Source organism: Eptesicus fuscus, chromosome 15, assembly GCF_027574615.1.
Source record: "Eptesicus fuscus isolate TK198812 chromosome 15, DD_ASM_mEF_20220401, whole genome shotgun sequence".
Taxonomy (NCBI): Eukaryota; Metazoa; Chordata; class Mammalia; order Chiroptera; family Vespertilionidae; genus Eptesicus; species Eptesicus fuscus.
In genome coordinates, this window is record NC_072487.1 from 71,295,667 (window position 1) to 71,320,195 (window position 24,529).

Consider the following 24,529-nt stretch of genomic DNA (forward strand, 5'->3'; position numbering starts at 1 on the left):
CAATAAGCAGGTATTAGCACCAAAATCAAATGACAATAACAGCCTCAGGGAGAGCCTCTAAGAGGGACCTTTCAGTATCTAAACAAATGAGCAACCAATTCAATTAATGCCCAAATCCAGTGTGTGAAGAAGTGTGTCCAGTGTTTCAACAGTTCCATCTAAACAGCTTCACAGCCCTAACTGCTTTGGCTCAGTGGATAGAGCGTCAGCCTGCTGACTGAAAGGTTCGAGGTTCGATTCCGGTGAAAGGCACATGCCCGGGTTGCTGGCTCAATCCCCAGTAGGGGGTGTGCAAGAGGCAGCCGATCAGTGATTCTCTCTCATCATTGATGTTTCTATCTCTCTCTCCCCCTCTCCCTTCCTCTTTGAAATCAATAAAAAATATATTTTAAAAGAATAAAAAATAAACAGCTTCATAGTTGCATTAGTCTTACCAATAAGGAATCCATCAAAACCACAATGAGATACCAATTCACACCCACCGGGAAGGCTACAATCAAAAAGACAGATAGTAAGTGTTGGCGAGGGTTAGAAATTAGAATTCTTAAACTGCTAGTGACCTAGCTGCTTTGGAAACTAGTCTGGCGGTTCCTCAAAAGGTTAAACGTATGACTCAGCAATCCCACTCCTAGGTATATACAAAGAAAAATGACAATATATAGCCACACAGAGACTTGTACACAAATGTTCATAGCAACATTACTCCTAATAGCCGAAATGTGGAAACAATCCCAATGTCCACCAACTAATGAATGGGTAAATAAACTGCGGTATGTCTATACAATGGAATACAGTTCAACCATAAAAAAAGAAATAAAGTACCGATACATAGTACAACATGGATGAAATATTATGAAAATATTGTAAGTTAAAGAAGCCAGTCACAAAAGACCATATATTGTATGATTCCTACCATGCGAAATGCCCAGAATAGGCAAGTGTATCAACACAAAAAGTAGGTTAGTTGTTGCCTAGGGCTGGGAGGATCAGGGGATATGGGGAGTGACTGCTAATGGGTATGGGTTTCTTTTGAGGGTGATGAAAATATTCTAAAATTTACTCTAGTGATATTTGCACAACTCTGAATGTACTAAAAAATCACTGAACTGTACACCTTAAGTAAACTGTATGGGTGCAAATTATATCTCAATGAAGCTGTTATTAAATAATAAGGCATCCAACATTTTTAGACTAGAGGACCTAAAAAAGGTCAAACAACTAGTGACATGTCACAAGTCAATCCAAGAACTCACATTCTAATAGTAATTTTGTAAAAGCTAGAGATCACATAAATAAAAATGACAGCATAAATCCCTAAAAACATTTAGTAAGAATGCATTTTGGTTCTAACTATACGATTTTTCCCAGACATACAACATACCTAAACAGATATAGCAACCAGACCAACATAACCTTAAAATCTAAAAATCTGCAAAAGTGAGTCAAGTTCAGCTCATTAAACTGACACCTATTAAAGTGCTACAAGAAAAACTGTCTTAAACACCACCAATATCAATAGACAGGAAACTCATTGTTAGGATAGCTATCGAAGGTCAGATTATTTTTTTTAATTTTGCATTTATTAAAACTCTGCTTGATGCCAACAGAGTTCAAGTTGCACAGGAAGGTGCTTCGGCTAAACACTGATAGTCTTCCTTGATCTCCATTGTCTGCTGCGTGGGTTCCGTCAGCAAACCTCCCAGCAAGTGGTCACCTTCCTATGGAGTCATTAAACCTCTGAATGTCAGCTGGTGGGATTAGCCAGCAGCTTCCACACCTGAGCCCCCATGGCAGGGACAGAGGCATTTGGATCAAGATCACTAATGAATACAGAATTCATATGCCGCTTGTCAGGGCTCCTGAGCTCAGAGTCGCACAGATGCAACCTAAATAAGACGGAGGACAGAACAATTGTTGACAAAGATTAAAAAGTTTTGGCAGTTGGGAAAAAAAGAGCACCTCATTATTCAAATATGATAGCCTTGCTTATTTTTTTATTTTCGTTCAAGTTATTCATGAGTTGCCTCAAATGGACAAATGCCATTCACCAACATTTAAATACTTCCTGGTCTCATTACTAAATTTGAAGAGGGCTATGCCAACTGAACATTACCTATATAGAGAAAAACAGCTCTCTTGTAAAGAATATTTGAAAACTTGGGGGGGGGGGGCGCGACGGGAAGCAACCACAGGATATTTGGGCTAGAAGACAGTTAAGAAATGAAAACAAATCTAGAATTCAAAGAAGAAAAAAAGTATCTTCCATGGCCAAACGACTTAGTTCTATTTCCCCATATCTCTGTAAATCTAACGTCCTTGCACCTTTCTATTCCTGGGCTCCTTCAATGCCGCTTGTCAGAGGTGTGTGGACCTCCTCTACACTTGTGTAGCTACTGGCCATCTCCATCAGCCCTCCTCAGAGAAAAGGGACAGACCAAGGAGCCCACATCCCTGCTCCCCTGGAATAAGAAGTCTTCCACACTCTGCTGTCAAAGATTTACAAGCCTAGCAAAAAAGCAGAACAGCGGTGATCAATTACATCAGAGGGCTCTAAAGTCAGATGACCAGGTTCAAACCAGGAGTCCATCACTGACTAGCTGTGTGACCTCACCGTACCCTCATTTTTCTCTCTACAAAATGGGGATAACTAAGTACAGACCTCACGTGACTATTGAAATGTAAATAAGATAATGCAGAAAAGGCTGTTAAAACAAAGCCTGACACGGTAGAAGCACTCAACAAGCATCGGCTATTATGATTACTGTTTTCAATACCTTCTCCCATAGCAAGTCCTTCCACAGCCTGTATTAGGTGTGAAAAAGGCTTCTTCCACTGACATTATGACCACTACATAGGTCTGTCTCCGATTTTAAGCTTTCAGATGGGAAAAAAGAATCATATCTATTTACGCTATAAATCACCAAGCCTGATACAATTACAAATAATCATGCTAGATGTTGCTATGTGATGTTTGTATCCTACTACTGAATAAAAACAGAGGCAGCTGCCGTATTTTTAGAGCCAGTTTTGTGTGAGCCACCACATGAGGTGTTTTACAGACCACATCTAATCCTGATAGCAACCTGCAGGCCGGTCTCTGGGTCCCCATCTTCTAGATGGACAGTCTTGGACCGTGGCTTGCCCAGAGTCGTGCAGAAGTACAGTGGAAACAGACTCACAGCCCAGTACTCTAGCTCCTGACCTCTCGTACCCATTCAACTACAATGAACTCACATACTCAGTTTTCCTTTGGGAGCAATCTATGTGCCAAACTGAACAGATTCTTTGTGGGTTTTTTAAATCAAAATAATACCGAACCCTCACACTATTGTCCATCTGCAAAGCACAAAGAAATCTATAACTTCAGTCTCTTTCTATAACTGGACTTAGAAAACAAAAAACCTAGTTACTTCTAAGATTTGCTGTCAGGATACCATATTAATATCAACTCTTTCATTATTTAAAGTGGATCCATAGCTGCCTGCAATGACAGATTAATTCTATTTCCTCTGTAGCTAGGTGCTTGGCATCACGTTTGTGAGATAACCACAAGTCTTTAGGGCGAAGGCTGCTCACATCTTTAGCAATCTATAAGGGCTTCTCTAGAGGCCAGCACTTGCTGAGTGATGAAATATGACTCCATAAATCAGACAGCTGAAGTGGCACTTATATACGTCACCATCTATCTTCGTAGCTTCTCTCTGAAGGGTATAGGGTAAGAGCTCATCCCTCGGTACTGCACCAGAGAAGGGACCATAACAGTTGGCACTGACTAAGCATGTGCTACTTAAAACTGAAGACACACTAAGACTAGGGGAAAAAAGATCCTGCTGGTGTTAGCACGCCTCAGGCAGTGGTAGAAGCTTCAGCAACTCATCTTCAAAAGGCAGAGAGCCAGGGCTCTAGAAACTTGCAAAAATTGGCGAAGCCTGCAGTCTTCGTTTCTTTAAGTTGAGCATCTTCAAAGTCTAGAATTCTAACTGTAGGGCACAGCAGCTGCCACTGCAGATCTGATCCTCTCAGCTTTTGGCAGCTCTCAACTTGAGATTCTAGCAAAAGAATTTTTCAAGTTGCTATTATTGCCTGTCATGGATTTATAAATATTGTGCACTATCTGCTGTGGCATGGCTCTCATGGGACGCCAGAGCATGCCAAATGCATAACAGAATGAAAAACAGTTTCTATTCTTCAAATAAATGCTAATTTTTTTAACTGTGCCCACGTGATTTGTTTGGTGACCAACTTCAATAGTACAGAATATGTACCAGAGAGGGGGGAAAGCGGATTGTCTTTTCCAGCAGCATTCAGCTGCTACTTTCATTAAGCTTGTTTAATTAGATTCCAGATGCTAATTTGCAAGTCGATACCAGAGGGTGCAGGACAGTTTGCCTTTGAATCATCTCCCTATGATGTGAGGGTCCTGCCGCACACCACTACCCTTCAGCAACCTCGCACGAGATTCTGACAATTAGTGCAAAGAGGGAACAGTATTAATCTTGACAGACTAAATATTAATCTTCTACCCATTTTAATGAATTATAATCTTTAAGAGTGTAAATTTCTCACTGGGCCAAATGAAAACATTCCTTCTTACAAAGAAAAGGATGAAAGGAAAACCTAAGTCATCTGATTCATTTCCTTAATTCCTTTCCCACCCTAAAATACAGCCTGTTTTGTTTTTTTAAATATATTTTTATTGATTTCAGAGAGGAAAGGAGAGGAAGAGATAGAAACATCAATGATGAGAGGGAATCATTGATTGGCTGCCTCCTGCACATTGGACCGAGCCTGCAACCCAGGCATGTGCCCTTGACCAGAATCGAACCCAGGACCCTTGAGTCCGCAGGCCAACACTCTATCCACTGAGCCAAACCGGCTAGGGCTACAACCTGTTTTTATTTCAGCACTTTTAGCAATTTTCAAGAAACATGCTCCCATGAAGCTAACACCATAATCCAAGTACTATGGTCAAATGCCTTATACTTAACTGGAAAATGGACTCAAAAGGCCACAGTGTGGTTATCACTTGTTTCCTGTCCAGCTAGCCTGTGGGTAATTAGCAGAATCCAGGGCTTCCTTCTTATACCAGCCTAAACAACAGGGAGAAAAAATCTGGAGGAATAGCTTCATGCAATTCACCACCACCCAAAAAACCTCTAACTGGCGTCTTGTCATCAGGTGAATGTCCACATTTTCAAAATGCACTATTCTGCTAATACATAGGTACAATTCCCAAATACGCACCTTTGCAAATAAAAATAAAGCATGGGATTACCACCAGTAAGTAATAAAATCTTTTATGCCTTTATTTCTATCACTGCTAAGTATTATGAACACTAAAGGTGACGTTATCAGATTGGGAACTACATATTAAGCAAAGTTGCTTTTAACACCTTTTTATCCACTCATTCAACAAATACTGGCTGAATACCTACTGTGTGCCAGTTACCATGCTAGGAGAACTTCCAGGCTAACAGCAAGGAGAAAAGCAAGAAAATGAAAATTATACAAGACCACTAAAGGCAATGTGAAGGTCACATTTGGGTGGGGATTTTTAATGTGTCATGAACTCACATGATTAGCTGGCAGTTTCTCTGAAACCTTAAACCAAGGTTTCTACCTGGGGCAAGACACTGACTGGCTCAGATAACTGGAAACAGCAGAGGCCAGTCTCAGGCATTTCTGAATCCCAGCTGGGCTTCACTGTGTGTTTTTTGGCCTATAATTTCCCAAAGAGCATTTGCCCTTTGTCCCATCTTCACTTTTGCCTGTGTACTTAATGGGGTGTTTGCTAGTCTGACTCTACCCCAATAATGTATATTATTTGAGAAGCGTACTAGTTATCTTCCTCTGATATCTAAAAAATAAAATAAAATAAATTTCAGCACTTCCCAGATGGGGGGAATAAAAAGTCCCTTCCATTTCCCAGGTGGTTTTTGATGACTCAGATTTCACTTTAGCTCAGGGTTATCCTATCTCAACTCAACAAACACCTACTGAACATCAGGGGCTGAAAAACAGAGATGATTTCACAGCTCCTGCCCTCAAAAATCTCCCTCTCAATGGCAAGTGGGGGGAAATGTCTCTGAAAACAGCCATAAAACAATGGGACAAGTGTGTACAATGGAGTACAGGGACACAAAAGAGGAAGCAACTGAGGGCACTGCTGGCAGAAACTAGCAGTGAGGAGGCTTCCTGGGCAAGTACACAGTATATTCAAGGAACAGGGAAGAGAGAAGGGCTGAAGTAGGGCAGGAATGGAGACCTGTTTTCCCATAGTTTAACATGCACACCCCTGGGCTTACACATGATGGTGCTAATGAATACATTTTTACTTATATTAATAGTATGTGCTCATTTTCATATGTCTTGGGGGGGAAATATTATCAAACCCAAGATTTTATACATGTAAACCTATTTTTAAAAATAAATTTAAATTAAAAAGGCAAAAACTGAAGTGGCTGTGAGGAGGAGGGGGGAGGAAACGGATTAAAAGGGACAATTTGCGCCCTAGTCGGTTTGGCTCAGTGGATAGAGCGTTGGCCTGTGGACTGAAGGGTCCCAGGTTCGATTCTGATCAAGGGCACATGCCCAGGTTGTGGGCTCGATCCCCAGCAGGGGGTGTGCAGGAGGCAGCCGATCAGTGATTCTCTCATCATTGATGTTTCTGTCTCTCTCTCCCTCTTCCTCTCTGAAATCAATAAACATATATTTAAAACAAACATCTTTATAAAAAAGGAAGGAAGGAAGGAAGGAAGGAAGGGAAGGAAGGAAGGGAAGGAAGGGAGGGAGGGAGGGAATGCGATGAGGTGAAGGAAATGTTAGGTGGTTTTGAGTCTCCATTACTTGGTTAATTACAAATGCCAAAACCTATCAAACTGTGCATTTCATTACAGTAAGTAAATGGTACCTTAATTTATAAAACAGTGAGTTAATTTGAAAAAAAATTCAAAAAAGTGCAGTTGGCATCTGGATGTGGCAGAAATCTTAATTGTGGTTTACAAATGACAAGTTCAAGAAATGATGGTAGACTAGCCCTGTCCAATAGAAATATGTGAACATACAGTTTTAAATTTTCTAGTATCTACATTTTAAAAAGTAAAAGTTGGTGAAATTAACTGTAATATTTTTATTTAACCTAATGTAAAATAGTATGTATTTAATATAATCAATATAAATATTGAGATTTTAAATAAAAAATTCATACTGCCCTAGCCGGTTTGGCTCAGTGGATAAGCGTCGGCCTGCAGACCAAAGGGTCCCAACGCAATTCTCTGCGCAGTGTGACCAGTTACTGTCCTGGCAATCCCTGCGAGACTGGAGAGGCGGCAATGCTCTCCTGGGTTTCTGCTTGAGGCATGTCCAGAATCCTTTCCCCTACGGAAAGGAATGAGCGGACTTAGTCATCCAACCCTGCAGTCTCAAAATAGACAAGAAAAGTTATGGGTTTCTTGCCCCAGAAAAAAAAACTTCCCAGAAAATAAAAAGTTGGAAATTTGAAACCAAAATATTTCCCTGATTTCTATGAAAATGCAGAACCAAATGACACCTTGGCCAAATTCTCTTCACAACAAAGTCACTAAAACAGTGTCCTCTCAACTTGGCGAGCAGTCTCAGCCTGCCCCTGACACCGCACCATTTCATCTTCACAAGAGCAAGCAAGGTGCCTGGTCTTCACAATCAACTTTTTCAGTATCAACATCTTTAAATTTTTAAAGTATTATCTACTGACAGGTGTTACACTATTATTTGCCCGCTATTTACTGTTTAACTCACTTCACTGGAGAAGCAGGTACTACCTTCACCTTAAAATGATTTTGTTGACTGTCAGTCAGTCTGATTCAAGTTTCAATAACTTCCATGAATAAAAAAAGTCACCTGAAATTATAAATTTAGGTAATCAACCTGAAATAGAAATTTGAACAACCTGTTTAAAGTCTCATAACTAACGCAGAATATGAAGTTCTCCAAGTTACAGATAAAATTGATCTAAGGAATACAGTCTTCAGATTGATAGTATTAGAAGTATTATTGATCACATTTCCCTTTACTTCTCCAAATCACGTCAATATTAAATTCATGGCCTTTGAATAATTTCAAATCCAAACTCTAAATAAACAATGTAAAATTACTTTAGCAGAGTGTTGTCACTTTTAATATACCTCATACCTCCGTTTTCTGCAATTCTCATTTTTCTTTAACATATAGAGGTCCCAATCAATTGGAAACAGACAAAGCTTTCAAGAAAATGTGAAAAGATTAATGTGGTTTAAAGGAGGGCTTGACATTACTGAAGCAATTCTCTAAGGAAAACCACCATCCTTCTCCCTCTGCCTTCGTTATTCCTAATGGATCTGTGGAGCCGAAGGAGCGCCTCTCCTTTGGTTACCAGACTGGAAGACCTTGTTTTTTCTTTTTCTTTTTAGTGACCTAGTATATCTTCTTTTTTCTCTGTATTTAAGAACCCAAACAGAAAATAATGCTGATATGGGAATAAATTTTCACATTGAGAAATGAGAACACAATCCTAATCTCATTTATAGTTGATACTTGGACCTGTTTACTCCTCTTAATTGGAGCAAAATACTATTGTTCTTAGCGTAAAACACCTAGCTAAATCCTATCTTTAGTCAGGATTTTTATTCCTACAGATGTCCAAGAAAGGGAAGCAATCTAGCCATCAGCAACCACGTCACTTATGTGTGTTATCCTCATATACCCAAGGCGAAGTGGCTTCTGGCAGGAGACAGCTGTGCTGGCTGAGCAGCATCCACAACTCTACGTTCTCTGGCTCTCAGGGCACTTGGCCTAAACCTACAGAGCAGAGGGAGCTTCAGAGCGCCAATGACACTTGATGCTCCAATGACAAGCTAGTGAAAAAAAAAAAAATTTTTATCCTCATCCGAGGATATTTTTTCCATTGATTTTTAGAGAGAATGTAAGGGAGGGAGGAAAGAAAGAAGGAAGGAAGGAGGGAGGAGAAAGGGAGGGAGAAAAAAATTAACTCGAGCCCTAGCTGGTTTGGCTCAGTGAATAGAGTGTCAGCCTGCGGACTAAAGGGTCCCAGGTTCAATTCCAGTCAAGGGCATGTACCTTGGTTGCAGGCACATCCCCAGTAGGGGGTGTGCAGGAGGCAGCTGATCGATGTTTCTCTCTCATCGATGTTTCTAACTCTCTATCTCTCTCCCTTCCTCTCTGTAAAAAATCAATAAAATATATTTTTTTAAAAATTAACTTGAGACACATCATTTGGTTGCCTCCCACACGTGCCCTGACCAGAGCTGGGGATCAAACCTGCAACCCAGGTACGTGCCTTTGACCAAGAGTCGAACCCAAGACCCTTTAGTCCTCAGGCCAACGTTCTAACCACTGAGCAAATCGGCCAGGGCAAAAACAAATTTTTTTTTAAATATGCAATCCTCTCCAAGGATGATTAGACATAAAGCTTTGTCAAGTAGTAATTGCCAGAGACATCCTATTTATTAAAAATAGGGTAAACCACTCATAAACAGCCTACTACTGTTGAAAACAAGTGAATACTCCCCATCAAAAATTAACATCTATCAAAAAACCAAGAGCACATGATGAAAGCTGGCTTCAGGACTTGGGTGCCTACAAGCTGGTTTAGTGGCAAGGATAAAGCACAGGGGGGAATAACATGGTGCCAGGAAGTATCCAAGCACATGAACACTCCTATGAGAGTGACAACGCAAGACCTGTGGGCTTGTTCTTGGAGATCTGGGAGAGAGAGGGGGTTGCTTAATGGGGGTACATCTATCATTCAAGCAGACTTGGGCTGAAGTCATTCAGAAGATACCACCCTCCCCCACCACCAAAGAAAATATAATAAAAGAATGTCTTTATAAATGTGTTTGAGACACTCGATCCATCACACTGACAACAGTCCACTACACTCAAGGTCTCGTCCCATCTTCTGCTGCCAGATGCAGAACAATCTATAGGGATTTTTAAAATTGCCCCCACTTTCAGGCCAGTCCGTGTGACAGACAAAGACATCCATAGTTTCTCTATTCTTAGTAAGAAAACAAAAACCTGTCATTCTGAGATACCATGACACAGAAAGCTTAGTACATAAGAAAACATTCGGCACTGCAGCAGCCTTTACAGCCGAGAAGACTCCTAAACAGCCCAAAGCCAAAGCCAAAAGCTGAACAGTGCTGACCTCCACCCAACAGGCACGCAGGGCCACTCCAAGTGACGCTTTCCCTGAGCGACCGGTCTTCTCAGCAGACACGGTGTCTGTGCCAATGAGCATTCCAACTAACAACAGCGCCGTACAAGTTCTGGAGGAATCAGCAATTTGCAAATGTTCGACGTACAACTGGAAAAATATTTGCAAGAATAGAACTGCAGGGACTTACGTACCTCCATATCTGGCCTAAACTTAGCTTCAAACACAGCCATTGCTGCCAAGGAGCCAGAACCTGTAAGAAAAAGAGGCATTTTTAGTGTATTTACCAACTCCCAGCTTCTCAAGTTACCTGGGGGCAGCAACAATGGCAAAACATGCCCAGTGTCACATTCAAGTACAGTGCAAATATTAATCCTATAGGAACACATGAACCAGGTAAAGACTGCTCTTCAAAAGCCTGGAGTCACACTTACCACTATCTCGGGTAAACCCGCAACTGGCCCCACTTCTACTACTGACAGTAGTAATTGTAAATTATTTACAATAAAGTGCTGAAGCAGGAAAATGAGGTTATGGTGAATTTGTATTTTTTTCAAAAAGTGAATGCCACGTAATTTCATATATCCTATGCCGTGAGTCTTGTGCTCCACAACTGTGCCTTGGCAGGCTGCTGGGTACAGCGCTAAATACCAAGCCAGTTAGAAAGAATAGACTGTTTTAATGAGCTGGTCCTGGTAGAGTCACCTTGACACTCGGGGAAGAACTACAGCACCAGCAATGGTAATAGGACTGCGAGCCGCAGCCACCAGGATATTCCAGCTACAACTGTAAAACACTTTATTATGTGGCATTTATTTAGAGCTATTATTTTTAGTTTGTACTTTGAAGAGTAACAGCTGAGTAGACAAAATGACAGACAAAGAAACAAAAATTTATTATCACAATAGCAAATGGCTGAAAGGTTATGCTGCATAGATATTAACAGATAGCAAATTTCCCCCCACAAAAGTAGGATGTAAAGGCATTACAAATAAGTACAGGCTCCCTGAGAATCGATGTAAAAGGCAGCGCAGTGCTATTTGAAATTTTAAATTAAACTGGCTTTGTTCAGAAACCAGAGAATCTTTAGAAAACCATCATCTTGTCTTTACAGTCCTGGCAATATCTCAGGATACTCTACTTTTAGAAAGAAGATAAGAGTTGCCCACAATTTTTTACTCCAATTAGAAGATTTTTTTGGCATTTATTACTTTTTAACTTGTTTTGCATAACACTATCTATTTAGCTGGGTCACAGAGAAAACCATATTTTCTATTTAAAATGATTTGTGTACATCGCTTGACCACCTCAATGGTTTAGCAAAGGAAAAAGGCAGCGATTAAACAGTTTCAAATGAGGTGTCCTGCTGATTTTATCAAGTCTGCTGAATGTATAATGAAAAAGGAGAAGCTGACAGCAACGCTGCATTGAGAAAATACAGACTACCTTATCTGAACCATTTAAGGAGGTCCAATTATAGATCAAATTTAAAGGGTAGGAACAGCAGATTTACAGACACAAATCAATGAACATGGTAATCCCAATGAGTATGACAGATACTCCTGTTACGGAATATTGCTGCGGTTGAGGATCATTACCTTCACAGCACCGGATACATCACATCTAAAGCAGCAGGAAGCGTCAAGTGTAGACCAGCATTACAAGCAATGACTATTCATTTAGGCTTTGGGAGCAAAAGGCAACCCCGTTTTCCCCTCTCAGAATTTTTTCTCCTTTCAAAAAAAAAGGGGTGAGGGGGGTGATTTAAAGGACTATTAAAAGCAGTTCAGAACGAGTAAAAATTAAAAAGATATTAAGGTAATCCACCCAAATAAAACTAGCAGATATGCCAGAGCAAGTTCACCAAAACCAAACCTCTTAATTTAATAGTAAACGTGTTCTTGAATATCTGGAAATAGTCTATTAATATTTTGTGAGTCACACGTTTACTCTGAGATTCAGGGATTAAGAGGAAAAGTAACCTAAGCGTCTGTTTTAAGGCACAGGTTAAGAACCAATCTCAGACTTGGTAGTAAAAAGCAAGCTGGTTTTGTATGCAAATAAAGAAATCTCGGAAAAAATACTTTTAATTACAAAATGCTCCTGCAGAGCACACAACAGCATGTGACATGGTCCAAAAATATGTCTGTGAAGAGTCAGGGTAACCACACCAGAGGCAGAAATAAGCATTAAAAAAGGAAAGGGGAAGGTTAGAGAGCAACCGAAGGACTTGTATGCATGCTTATTAGCATAACCAATGGACACAGACACTGGGGCAGTGGGGGGCTTGCCCGGGATGGGAACGGTTGGGGGAGGAGGGTCAATTGGGAAAAAAAGGAGACATGTAAAACTTAAAATTAAAAAAATAAAAATAAAAAGATATAAAATGTTGTTTACAGAGAGATGTAGAAAACTCAAGTAAAACATCTTAATTTTAAATAAAACATTTCATTAATGGATGTGAAAAAAAAAGGATAGGGGAAGGGCGGGTATCTATCTTAGAGCTAACAACTTTGTGGAAAACAAGAATCAATTATTGTAAAAGGGTAAAAGGTAAAACCACGCTTATCTTAAACGCATTCTTCCTTAAAATTTACTAACCCTGTTTTTTCTTCTTTGCCATCCTTTCTTTGGACTGTTTCACAGTAAATAAATTAGTTTTACTCTGACTTTTCCTGGGCACATCTATTTTCTTCTGCTTAGCTCCATCCACCATTTCAAGAAATGAAAAATATTTCCCTCCCAATATAATTCTTCATTTATCCAAAAATATTTTTTCCTGCTTAGGAACAACATTGCAGACAAAATTTCTGTAAGTGGAAATTACATACGAAATCTAAACTCTTAGAACAAAATGTATCTATCCAGTGTGGGGAAACGTCGCATTATCAGACACTGATTTTTAAGAGCTGGAAGGTGTAGGAGAAATAAGCATAAAAAGGACACAGAGGTCGTCTTATTACATTTTATTTCTGCTTCCCCCTTTACGAGGCATGCACCCCCAACACACACACACACACACACACACACACACACACACACACACACACACAGTCTTCTGGAAAGCAGGAGCTTGCTGAACTGCCTGATGCTATTTCCCCTGGGATCAAAAATAAGTGGCCTACAAGTAAACTTGAAAATAAAGGTAGATTCAATATTAAAAACAATTTCTAAATCACTTGCAAATTAGCTCCTGCTCCCAGCTTTTTAAAAAATGAGGACTTTGGCGCCCCCTTTTCAGAAATATACAGAAGTGCTAGGACAACTGACTTTGTCAACAGGTTTCTAGGAAACTCTGAATGTGTGTGTGCTGTTTAGAAAACTGAAGTTAGAATTTCAAACAGGACTGCAACTGCCCAAAGTGATCAGAGAACAAGATGCAAATTTTCACATTTCAAGGCAAGTAAACTTGGGGATGGAAGGAGTGGCCATTAAGAAGAAAAAAGATGGTAAACTCAATGAGACCAGTATCCTTTAATAATTTCATTCAAGTTTCCTAGGTTTGTTTCAATACCTCTTAAAACTACGTATGTATAATAAATCATCAGATGCCAAACTAGTATAGCAGCCTTGTGATCTACAAAACATATAAATATTTATATCCCATTTTCCCCATAAACCATAATAATGCCCTAAGACATTCTATTATTTCAGCATCAACCTACCTAACCTGGCACTTCCATACCAAAACCAAGGCAAAAATCCTTTGAAGGAACGTTTACCCTGATTTTCTATTCCAAAACCAATTAGGACTATTTGCTTTCCCATTAAGGAATAAGTGAACGGAAAAGCCAGGGTGCAGTGTACATGGTACAGGGGCCTCTGCTTTACACAGGAGGCAGGTCAGGTGAAGGAAACTAATATCGGAGGAACAGTAGGCTTCTCACCAGCGGAGGATGAGCTCTGGGAGCAACGGGTGTGGGTGGGGCCTGTCCTCAAGGAACTTACAGTAAGGAGAAGGCAGCCAAGGGGGAAGAAACCAGAGCCGCCTGCTGAGCACCCACTGTGTGCTGCACATCATGTCATCTAGTCATCTGCATAGCAACCCACTGAGGTGATAAAGCTTCTTATTTATTACAGAACTAATAAGCACAAGGCAGAATTCCTATCTCTGTTGTGAGTCCATGTCACTCTCTCATACAAAAAGTTCTATATGCCACAATAGTTCAGAGCAGACACACATGACTAACCTTCCGGGACTAGGTCTCTGTCTCCCTCGATCCCCTCCTCCTCCCACTACACACACACTTGACACTCCATCAGCACAAAACTGACAATAATTTCCTAAATTCTCACACCACCTCAAGCCTATCCCACCTTGGCACATAGTATAGTCCCTTGCCCCTTAACAGTCCACACAATTCCTACTTACCCTTCACACCCCAGCTGAGAGATTACCTCTTCCCAAAAGCCTTCCCTGACCACCACACACCCAAGAAAGTTTCACTCTCATCTCTGTAACTTGCCCATCCTCCTTTCATATCCGCATCCTCCATGCCTAGCAGTTTCTGGTACACAGCAAGCACTAAAGAGAATTTGTTGAGTTAAGCTGGCTGATTTGAGTACAACTTCCAAATGGAAGAGCTGGGGAAACTCTGAGCTGGCCCTCAAGGAGTGATGACAGCAGTAAACGCATTGATAAAGTGTAAAATAACATTTATTGCCTAATTTACCATACTGGGATGAATCTAAGACAAACTCAAATGTAAAGCAAGCTCAATTTTCAAAAAGAAAAAAAGGCTTTAAACCCACAAAACCATGTCCTATTATACATCCTAGTCTGGTCCAAATCTCTGTGATATTATAAGAGTGAAATGCTCTCCTTGGATTTCTGCATTTTATTACCAAAGCTCCCTGTCTCATCAGTAGTTTCCATGTAGCTGCTCCTTAGCAACCTCCACCAAGGCTGCCTTTTTCAGCCCACCCACAGTTACTGAGTAGCCAGTGAGGCTTCCAGAACAAAGCTCTTTAAAACAGAAAAACGAGATGCAATTCAACGACCAGAATTTAGAGAGATGACTATGCAAGACACTGTTTATGGCTACCTAGTTATCCACTGACTTACCTCCTGCATCCACTGTCTTCCCCCAAGCTCCCCCAAGCTCCCCCACACCACCCACACACACCCACTGGGCTCAATCACTCCCAACTCCCAAAAAAACAAACCTCCCAGCAGCAAAGCTGTGTGGAGAGAGACAAGAATAGGGAAGGAGACACAGCTCAGCCCTCATCCACAGGGGCCAGGAACTGCTCTGCACTGCCTCGCCCTGGCTGCCCTGTTGGGTGCTCATTAAAAGAATTTCTCCTGCCCTGGCTGGGTGGCTCAGTTGTTTGGAGCATCGTCCCATACACCAAACTGCTACAGGTTCGATTCCCAGTCAAGACACATACCTAGGTTGTGGGTTCAATCCCCAGTTAGGGCGCATATGGGAGGCAACCGTTTATCGATGTTTCTCTCTCACATCGATGCTTCTCTCTCTCTAAAATCATAAAAACATATCCTCAGGTGAGGATTAAAAATTTTTAAAAAAAGAAAAAAAGAATTCCTCCTTTAACAAATGCCTCTGTGAGTCCCAGAAAGCACACTCTGCTCCCATCTCACTGTCAGGGACTGCCTCACCCACGAGCTTCAAGGTGCCACTGTTGGTGCCTAAACTGCTGACCTCCAGAAGAGGGGATTGTAGGCACAAATGCCACCAGTGGCCACATCTCCAGCCAATCTTTTTTAAATGAAATACCTGTTAGTAATAACAGGACCTTGGCTTAAATTTTAAAAAAGAACAACTTGTATGAACAACGTAAAATATAAGCCCTGAAACTCAAAACCCAGAGCAGCATACAGGGCATTAATAACTGAAAAGAGCTCAGGGAAAATAACACCAGTACACAACAAAAAATTGAGACAGCAGTTCACACACGCACACAAAGGCAGAGACCTATACACATTCAGAAACACCGTTCAAGATCACTGTTAATCAAAGAAATATAAATTGAAATTAAATAACCTTTTTTTGCCTTTTAGATGAGCAAAGATTAAAAAGAATAATACCCAATGCTAACAAAGATGTGGTAAAATGGGCACTCTAACATACTTGTAGAAGCCAAATTGGGCAATTTAGAAGGAGCAATCAGAAAACATAAAGCTATACATACCCTCAAAACCAGCAATTCTACTGCTAGAGAGTTATTCTAAAGAAATTAATGGACAAGTACCTAAATTATGTATATAATTATGTATATTTTAAAAAATCACTATTTAGATCAGCAACAAAAAAATAGAAAAACTGGAGGTAAAGATTCAACAATCAAAAGATATGGAAAATAAATAATAAAATACTATATATACATTTATTAAATGTGACAATATTTTTTGGCAATGGAAAGATGTCCATCCTATATAATAAAAGGCTAATATGCAAATCAACCGAACAGCGAAACAACCGGTCGCTATGATGCGCACTGACCATCAGGGGGCAGGCGCTCAATGCAGGAGCTGCCCCTGGTAGTCAGTGTGCTCCCACAGGGGGAGTGCCTCTCAGCCAGAAGCCAGGCTCACGGCTGGTGAGCACAGCGGCAGTGACAGGAGACACTCCCGCCTCCGCAGCAGCGCTAAGGATGTCCGACTGACAGCTTCCGGACTGGGAGAGGGCACAGGTCAGGCTGAGGGGAACCCCCTCCCCACTCCAGTGCACAAATTTCATGCACCAGGCCTCTAGTGATCTAATATTTAGTTGGGGGAGGGGGTGACATGTTCCAAAGCAATATTAACAGACACGCTTATACAATACATATTATACAAATCTGGAAGTATATAAAATATTATCCTTATTTCTGGGTGGTGCTATTTACTTTCTGCTTACTTTTTTTCTTTCTATTTTTTCTTCAAAGACCATGAATTAACTGCAATTTTTTATGGTATAGGCTTAGGTAAAAATGAGAATTCGACATTGCGGAAGCATGGGAGGAAAAAAAGCAAAAAGACCAAGACCTTACCAGCTGTCACAGTCTTGCTGTGTAACAGCAGCAGCATGCCGCTTATTCCTGAAATTTGTATACAGGGGTCTGACGGTCAATCCATGCATGAGTCAATAGTCCCAAGTAACAACAGTAATCAATCATCACACACAAGTAAATACACCATGTCTCTCTACTAGCATCTTTCCTTAGGATGCTCTTAGAGGTAAAAATCATCCTCATAATGAAGTCCTTTGAGCATATCAGTGCCAAGCCAGATCCCACTTATCCAGAAGTCTACTCCATGGCCAAAAAAATTACTAAAAGGACCACAACAAACATAGTACACATAGTGTTGAAGGAATTTCGAAGCAGTCACATCAGTTCTGTCTGTTCTTCAGACATGGCAGGTAGCAGCAGTCCTGTTTTATGAAGCAGGGAGACTAAACCTCCATGAGGAATTTGCCCATATCACACAGCCAGAGATTAGCAAATCTGGGAATGTGCGCCCCGATCATCTGAATTTAAAGTGTCCAACACGTGGCCAACGTGGCTCAGCTGGTCGAGTGTTGTCCTGTGCACCCAAAGATCGCTGGTTTATTCCAGTCAGGGCACATGCCCTGGTTGCAGGCTTGATCGTGAGATCAATGTTTTTCTCTCTCTCTCTCCCCCTTTCTCTTCCTCTCTCTCTAAAATCAATAAAAACATTTTTGAAAAAATAAAAATAAATTTAAAAAATAAAGTGTCCGACATTCCTTCCATTCCACCATGTTGCCTCTTAAAAAACAAAACCAAAAGCTTAAAATCAAGATTAGCAAGTAAGCATGAAAGCAGCTTTATTTTCTTAGCTCCCCACCCCAAAAAAGCATGCTATCTAACTTTTCTTCAGATTTCAGCAGAACAATTACCACACATCTGGATATAGTTCATTTGTGTTGTTTTGCTTGGAAATTCAAATGAGACTGGGATTTTAGTTAAATATTTTAAATGATTAAACAGATGCCATTCACTGTTTAGCAATACCACTCAGGGTCTGTTATGAGTCTTTATTTTAAAATAGCCCCATTCAAAACAAATTAAATTAGTCTCCATTTTCTAAAACCACTGAAGGTGTTTATCAGCATTAGTAGCTCAATTTGAACCTAACTTTTCCTGAGAGAACCCAACTCAGGAAAAAATATGAAATGTATAAAAAAAAATTACCATCTAAGATACGCTTTTAGTTGCTCTATTTATTTAAAAAGACCTTCATTTGTATGGCTTTTTTTAAAACATGAAACATTTTTATGGAGTTCATTGAAATACTAAATCAAACAGCAATTGTAGAAACCATGTCATCAGACATACTGAACAAACAATGTAAGACTGAAATAATCTTCTTTTTTTTTAAATATATTTTATTGATTTTTTACAGAGAGGAATGGAGAGGGATAGAGAGTCAGAAACATTGATCAGAGAGAAGTATCAGTCAGCTGCTTCCTGCACACCACCCACTGGGGATGTGCCCATAACCAAGGTACATGCCCTTGACCGGAATCGAACCTGGGACCCTTCAGTCCGCAGGCCGACGCTCTATCCACAGAGCCAAACCAGCTAGGGCAAGACTGAAATAATCTTCTAAAACCTGCTGCTCTAAGTCAAACTCTAGGAAGGTTCTGAAAGCCAGCAGGTAGAAATCTGCTTTAAGGTCTATGCTCACAGACTCTCAGACGGGGCTGGGGAAAATTTATTGAAGGCCTTTTAGGACCTGGACCCTGACCTCAAGTGGTGTAAGTATTTCCCCATTTTACAAGCAAAGAAACTGAGGCTCAGCTAGTTTAAAGGTAATACAGTCATTAAGAAGTGGAGCCAAGAGTCCCACCTAAGTCTTGTGGTTCTTTTTTTTTTTTTTTTAATATATTTTATTGATTTTTTACAGAGAGGAAGAGAGAGGGATAGAGAGTTAGAAACATCGATGATAGAGAAACATCGATCAGCTGCCTCCTGCACACCCCCTACTGGGGATGTGCCTGCAACCAAGGTACATGCCCTTGACAGGAATCGAACCTGGGACCCTTCAGTCCACAGGCCGACGCTCTATCCACTGAGCTAAACCGGTTTTGGCAGTCTTGTGGTTCTTAAGCTCATCCACTGAGGACAACTTCCAACTCCTTCCTTCAAACAAAACATGCCAGGTGCCCACTTGGCAGCAACTCTGGAAACACACCGATGGGACAGGAGTGGCACTTCCTCACTGTTTCCCCCAGCACATCACTGAGTTCCCGCTCCCAACCCCACAAGGCTGACAAGCTACTCCAGGAAGCACCATCACGTCAAGCACAATGCGAATGCTGGCCCTGAAACTGCAGCGAAGCAGCCCTACGCCCAGCTCCCTCCCCCACCCAAAGGGGATGAAGACAGAATGCATCTTCCTCACAGGGTGGCTGGGGACTTGAAGGAGAGGACATGTGTAAAGCAGGATACCTGGCACATAGTAAAAGCTCAATAAAAGCTAGCTACTGTAATTATTCTAAGACAAGGTCCCCGTCCTCCGAGACCATCTTATACCATCATTCTTAGCAAGTTGCCCGGTTGGCAGCTTTAATGGAAACAGAGGTCTCAAAATCTCTCCTCTCAAAGTCATGAAGTTCTGAGAACCAGCAGGATTTCTACTGCTTTTCCCCACATCAATTTAACCAGATCTTTTCAGAGAGAAAAAAAGCTGTTCCTCCTGCTAAGGAGGGTCCACTGTAAGCACCCAGGACCTGCCTGGCACTGTGACCTGCCAGGTATCAGATATATGCAGCGATAAAGGAGACACACACAACTTTCTAATTCATCAGTGTCAGCTCTCCCTGACAGAGCGCTTACTCACACGTGCTCATTGTTAGTCCACTGGCCACTCGTCCTGGGTGAAATTTGGTGCTTTCCACAGCCCGTGGACTGGGATCATTTTTCACTCTGTTCCTGTCTACAGGGCCGAGTCTCTGGCGGTTGGCGCTTGCTCTGAGGCCAATGCTGCCAATGTGTGAAGAGCTGATTTATGAATATAAAACAATGTTGGTGCCAGGGGACCACGTCCAGCCACTAGAGAGCACTGGAACACCTCTCATGGCTCGGGAAAATTCAGACAGCGACTTGAAGTGGTTTAATTGTATGCATGCATTTCATTATAAGTCTTGGCCAAAAGCTTCCAGGCGAGGCAGGCCAAGCAATCAGACAATCTTGCATGGGTTGCTGAAATCCAGATTTGTCCTTTGTCAGCATAAACAGTTTAATTTGATGTTTTCACTCCTGAGTAAGCACTGAGTATTACATTTAAACCCCTCGTGAGGGGAAGAATGCTTCCTTTTCATCAGCAAATGTACCTCAATGTCAGAGAGTCTATCTTTTATTCCCAATGAATAAAAAAAATATTCCATTTAATATGCTCAGAAATAGATTTTTTAAAGCATCCAACATTTCACTCAAAATTAATTTCTCAAAAAAGGTAGTTCTTTTTTTAAACATAACGTAGTCAAAAAGGAGTTAAATTTTACTCTAAGTAAATAATTTAAAATACCACCTTAAGGGAACAGGGATTTTTCTTATAATTGCAAATGCAACTTCTCATTGACCTGACAGGTTATAGACACTTATTTTTAAGAAAAGACTAACAATCGGGGCATCCAGGCCTAAAGTATGAAAGGCTTTATTTTTATTAATGTATTTTAATGAAATGTCACAAGATACGAGGACAGAAAATGGTTCTGCTTTAAACAGAGGAGCCACCTGACCCTATGTTTAGGGGGTAAGACCGAAGATGAAAATTATGCCTCTCTTAAGCAGACTCCAACATCATCAGGCCCTGCCAAGAAACAGAGGCTCTCAGTCAGCAAGTGCTCTGCTGGGCGCAGGGCACACACTTCCCCTCCTACTGCGGGCGCTCAATGTCGTCTCGGCGGACAGGTCTTTCAAAGGCGTCCTTCCCTCTGGTCCACATTCCAAAACAACTTCCCAAAGTGCAAGTTATTCAACTTTGCGGTCTTTACCAAGTTTTCATTTCCCTCAGAGCACTCAAGGGCAAATGACCACAGAGATTAATAATTTATAAAACACATCTAGTCTTAATCATAAGTAAAGGTTTATCTTTTCCATAGAGCCTGTGTGCAAACAATAAGAAATTCTACTTACTGTAAAAAATGTGCAAAGCCCTTTTACATATATTTTCTCAATTCATCTGTGGACTAGAGTCTATTATCTCCATTTTATAGATGGAAAAAAAATAAAGTTCAGAGAGGTGAAGGAACCTACACAAAATCACATAGCTAGTAATGACAGATCCGGCTGACACAAATCCCTAGTTCTAAGAACTCTGCAGTGAGAAGTCTTCTGATGCATAAAATGACTTTCCACTTACCTATCCAATAAAAAAGTAAAAGAGTGTCGAGCCCTAGGTTATGAGAGTATAAAGGCACTTTTCTCTAGCAGAGCCAATTCTGAAACAAGGGCAGGTAAGGCTGAACTAGTTACCTGAAGGGGGGTTTGAAAACAAAGGACTGCATTTAACTGTTCTGAGACTCCTGGCCAGGACTTCTACTTGGTTGTAGACTAAGGACTGAACTCAAGTCAGAGCAGCAAAGACAGGAAGAGTAGCACCCTACATATTAATGCAATACCTCACCATTTTGCCTAAAATTCAACGTTTTTATGCAGTATCAATAACAACGTCCACTCTCTAATTAGAACAGATTAAGAACTGGCGAGCGCTGGCTATATTACATTCCCAGTATGTAACATGATGAATTTTAGAAGTAAATATTTTCTCATTTCCTAACAAAATGGCACCATCTATTGGCTTAGTACCACCTTTGCAGCAACCAGGAATCAAGATGCATTAAGTCAACTTTCATGAGCTTTTGGTTCCCTGTTTAATTCCTGGCATTTCACACCAGATAATTTTTAAAATATAAAATCTATGCATTGCACATTTTAAATCTTCTGAAATGCATCTTATACTAATCAAAGCAGGAAAAACTGCCAGAGAAATCCTAGTACACAGACCTGCACAGAGAATGTGTTAGCACTAAAATTATCAAAACACCATGCACATAACACCACACTGTGCTACATAAAGATTCTGACATATGGTATTCCACTTAATCCGCACATTTTCCAGGGGACAGTTCCTCTAACCACCATTGTACAGAAAAAGACATCAATGCTCATACTCAAAAGCTAACATTGGACTTAGACTGGAACCCAGCTGGACTCCAAAGCCCAGCTCTTTTCACTGTCCCCCTCTACCTCAAAACGCAACAGGAAGAGCAACACTGCACGGAAGAAACGTGTTCACACACAAAATGACACTGCAGCATCCCAACGCCCTGTGATCTTCCCAAGTCAAAAACAATCAGCTTGTTTTTAGAAATGAGGGGTTGAGGTTCCGAGAGATTAGGGGACTAGCCCTAGTCAAGCAGGGCTGGGACTGAAGCCAGGGCTTCCGTCTCTTTTTCTAGGATTACAGGTGATACCTCAGCTGGTTACAGAAAGTCTGCTCTGGACGGTCAACTACTGTATGGACAAAGCTCCCACCAGAATAGGGTTCCCTCCACTGCACAGCCCCTGACCCACAGAGAGCAGGGGCCGGGGCTCACTCCAGTGCTGATTGGGACACACGCCTGCGGAAGCCCCTGCAGAGTCACATGGCCCATGAAAAGGATTTCCAGCAACACCAGAGCCATGAAGTCCACATGCCCTCTGAGAAGCTGACATGTAGGCCTCTGAACTACATACAGTGCTGCAGAGCTCACACCTGATCTAAGAGTTGAAAATGAATGTGGAAAAATACTTGCCTTCTTCTAGTGCAATAATTTTATACAGCGCAGGAACTTTTTCAAAATCGAGTCACGCGGAGATATCAAAATGTTTGCACAAAGGTTGTCCTTCAGTGTAAAAACACAGAGAAAATGACAGTCCTGAATTCCCTGCCGTTGTTCTTATGTTCCAGCTCAACTTCTGAGACTCGTTTTTGCCCACAAGGTGAGACAGCAGTATGTTTACTACTCTGTCCTGCATCTTTTTAATCGCTAGGGGGCTCTGTAAATTGGGACTTGAGAGGTACGTTCCAGTAATTAGGACACTGCATAGCCAGTTTATCTGGAGATGGAATTTTACCTGAATGGTCTGACAGTGACCCAAGTCATCCCTGATGGTGCATACCAATGTTTGTTCCTTAAGTTAGAATTCCTGAATTGTCCAAGGGCCTCATTTCCAGGAATGTCGTGCTTGAATTTTTATTCATATTAATTCTCTATGTGAATAAGTGGGCAAAAAGCAAAATTTTATATACCTTGCCAATGCTGCTCAAGGAACACCGCCAAACTAATAGCAAAAGATCGTCCCCAGGCTTCTCCTGACAACACTCATCTGCCTAATAAAGGAAAGCTGGCAAGTTAAAAGAATAAGCTAATTAATCTGAGAATTACAAGAACCCACATTTTGTCTATAAAAAAATAGAACCATAATCCTTTTCCCTTAGTGGAAAGAAGAGTCAAAGAATCTTGCCTGGCTTTCAACAATCACACTAATCGATCATCTGAGTCTCTTGAAAGTTATTCTCTTAAAAAAGAAATAATTAAATAAAACTTAAGGGACCCCTGTTTTTTGAGAATGAACCAAATCACATTTGCTCTGGACCACATGCCACACACCACTCACAGCAATAACACAGCCAAGGGGAACAGTCACAGTGAATGGGGGCCCCTCCCAATCATGCACCTCCCAGCTCTGTGACCTTAGCATACTTTTGTGAGCCTCAACTTCCTCATTTGTAAGACAGGGATAAGAGCACCCACCTCACCGTCTTGCAAAGATTAAGTCAGTAAAGCATCTCTCAACACTGCCGGTGCAGCAGCTGGAAAGCTGCTGGATGCGTGACGCTCTCATGGTCAACATCACGTCCATAAAAGGTTTTAGGACAGAAGCTGTCCAAGGGCCACACCATACGGAGTCTGATAGATGCTTCTCCTCAGTGAACCCTCGGGAAGGCGAGTCCTCAGAGAGGAGGCTCCTGGACTCTGCTCAATGAGCTGTGCCAACTTGTTCAAGATGCACACGGCAAGACAGGTGTCTTCTAGGCAATGTAAATTAAGAGTAGCCTTCAGGCGCCTGGCTAGTCGCCAACACAGGCCCATGAGTAGACAAAATTTGGACACCCTTGTCTTATGGGTAATTTGTAACTTCCAGCTCTTACTGTCAAATCACTCAGATAGAAAAAAGATTAATTACAAAGATATTTTCATTTCTTATAATTAAAAAAACTTATAATTTAACTAAAGCTTGAGTTTGCATGAAATATTCATTTTCTCACTTAAGCTACATTTAGGAAAAGCCTCAGTCCACAGTGAATGTCAATGCTCCATG

The 24,529-nt window shown here is 41.1% G+C and overlaps 1 protein-coding gene across 1 annotated transcript in view; it reads right to left on the minus strand.

Moving 5' to 3' along the window:
* PSMB7 (proteasome 20S subunit beta 7) overlaps positions 1-24,529 on the minus strand; it is a 52,173-nt gene that overhangs the window by 16,517 nt on the left and 11,127 nt on the right. The window contains exon 6 of the mRNA XM_008155277.3: positions 10,387-10,445. Within this exon, the coding sequence (XP_008153499.1) occupies positions 10,387-10,445 (59 nt within the window). The remainder of the gene's footprint in view (positions 1-10,386; positions 10,446-24,529) is intronic.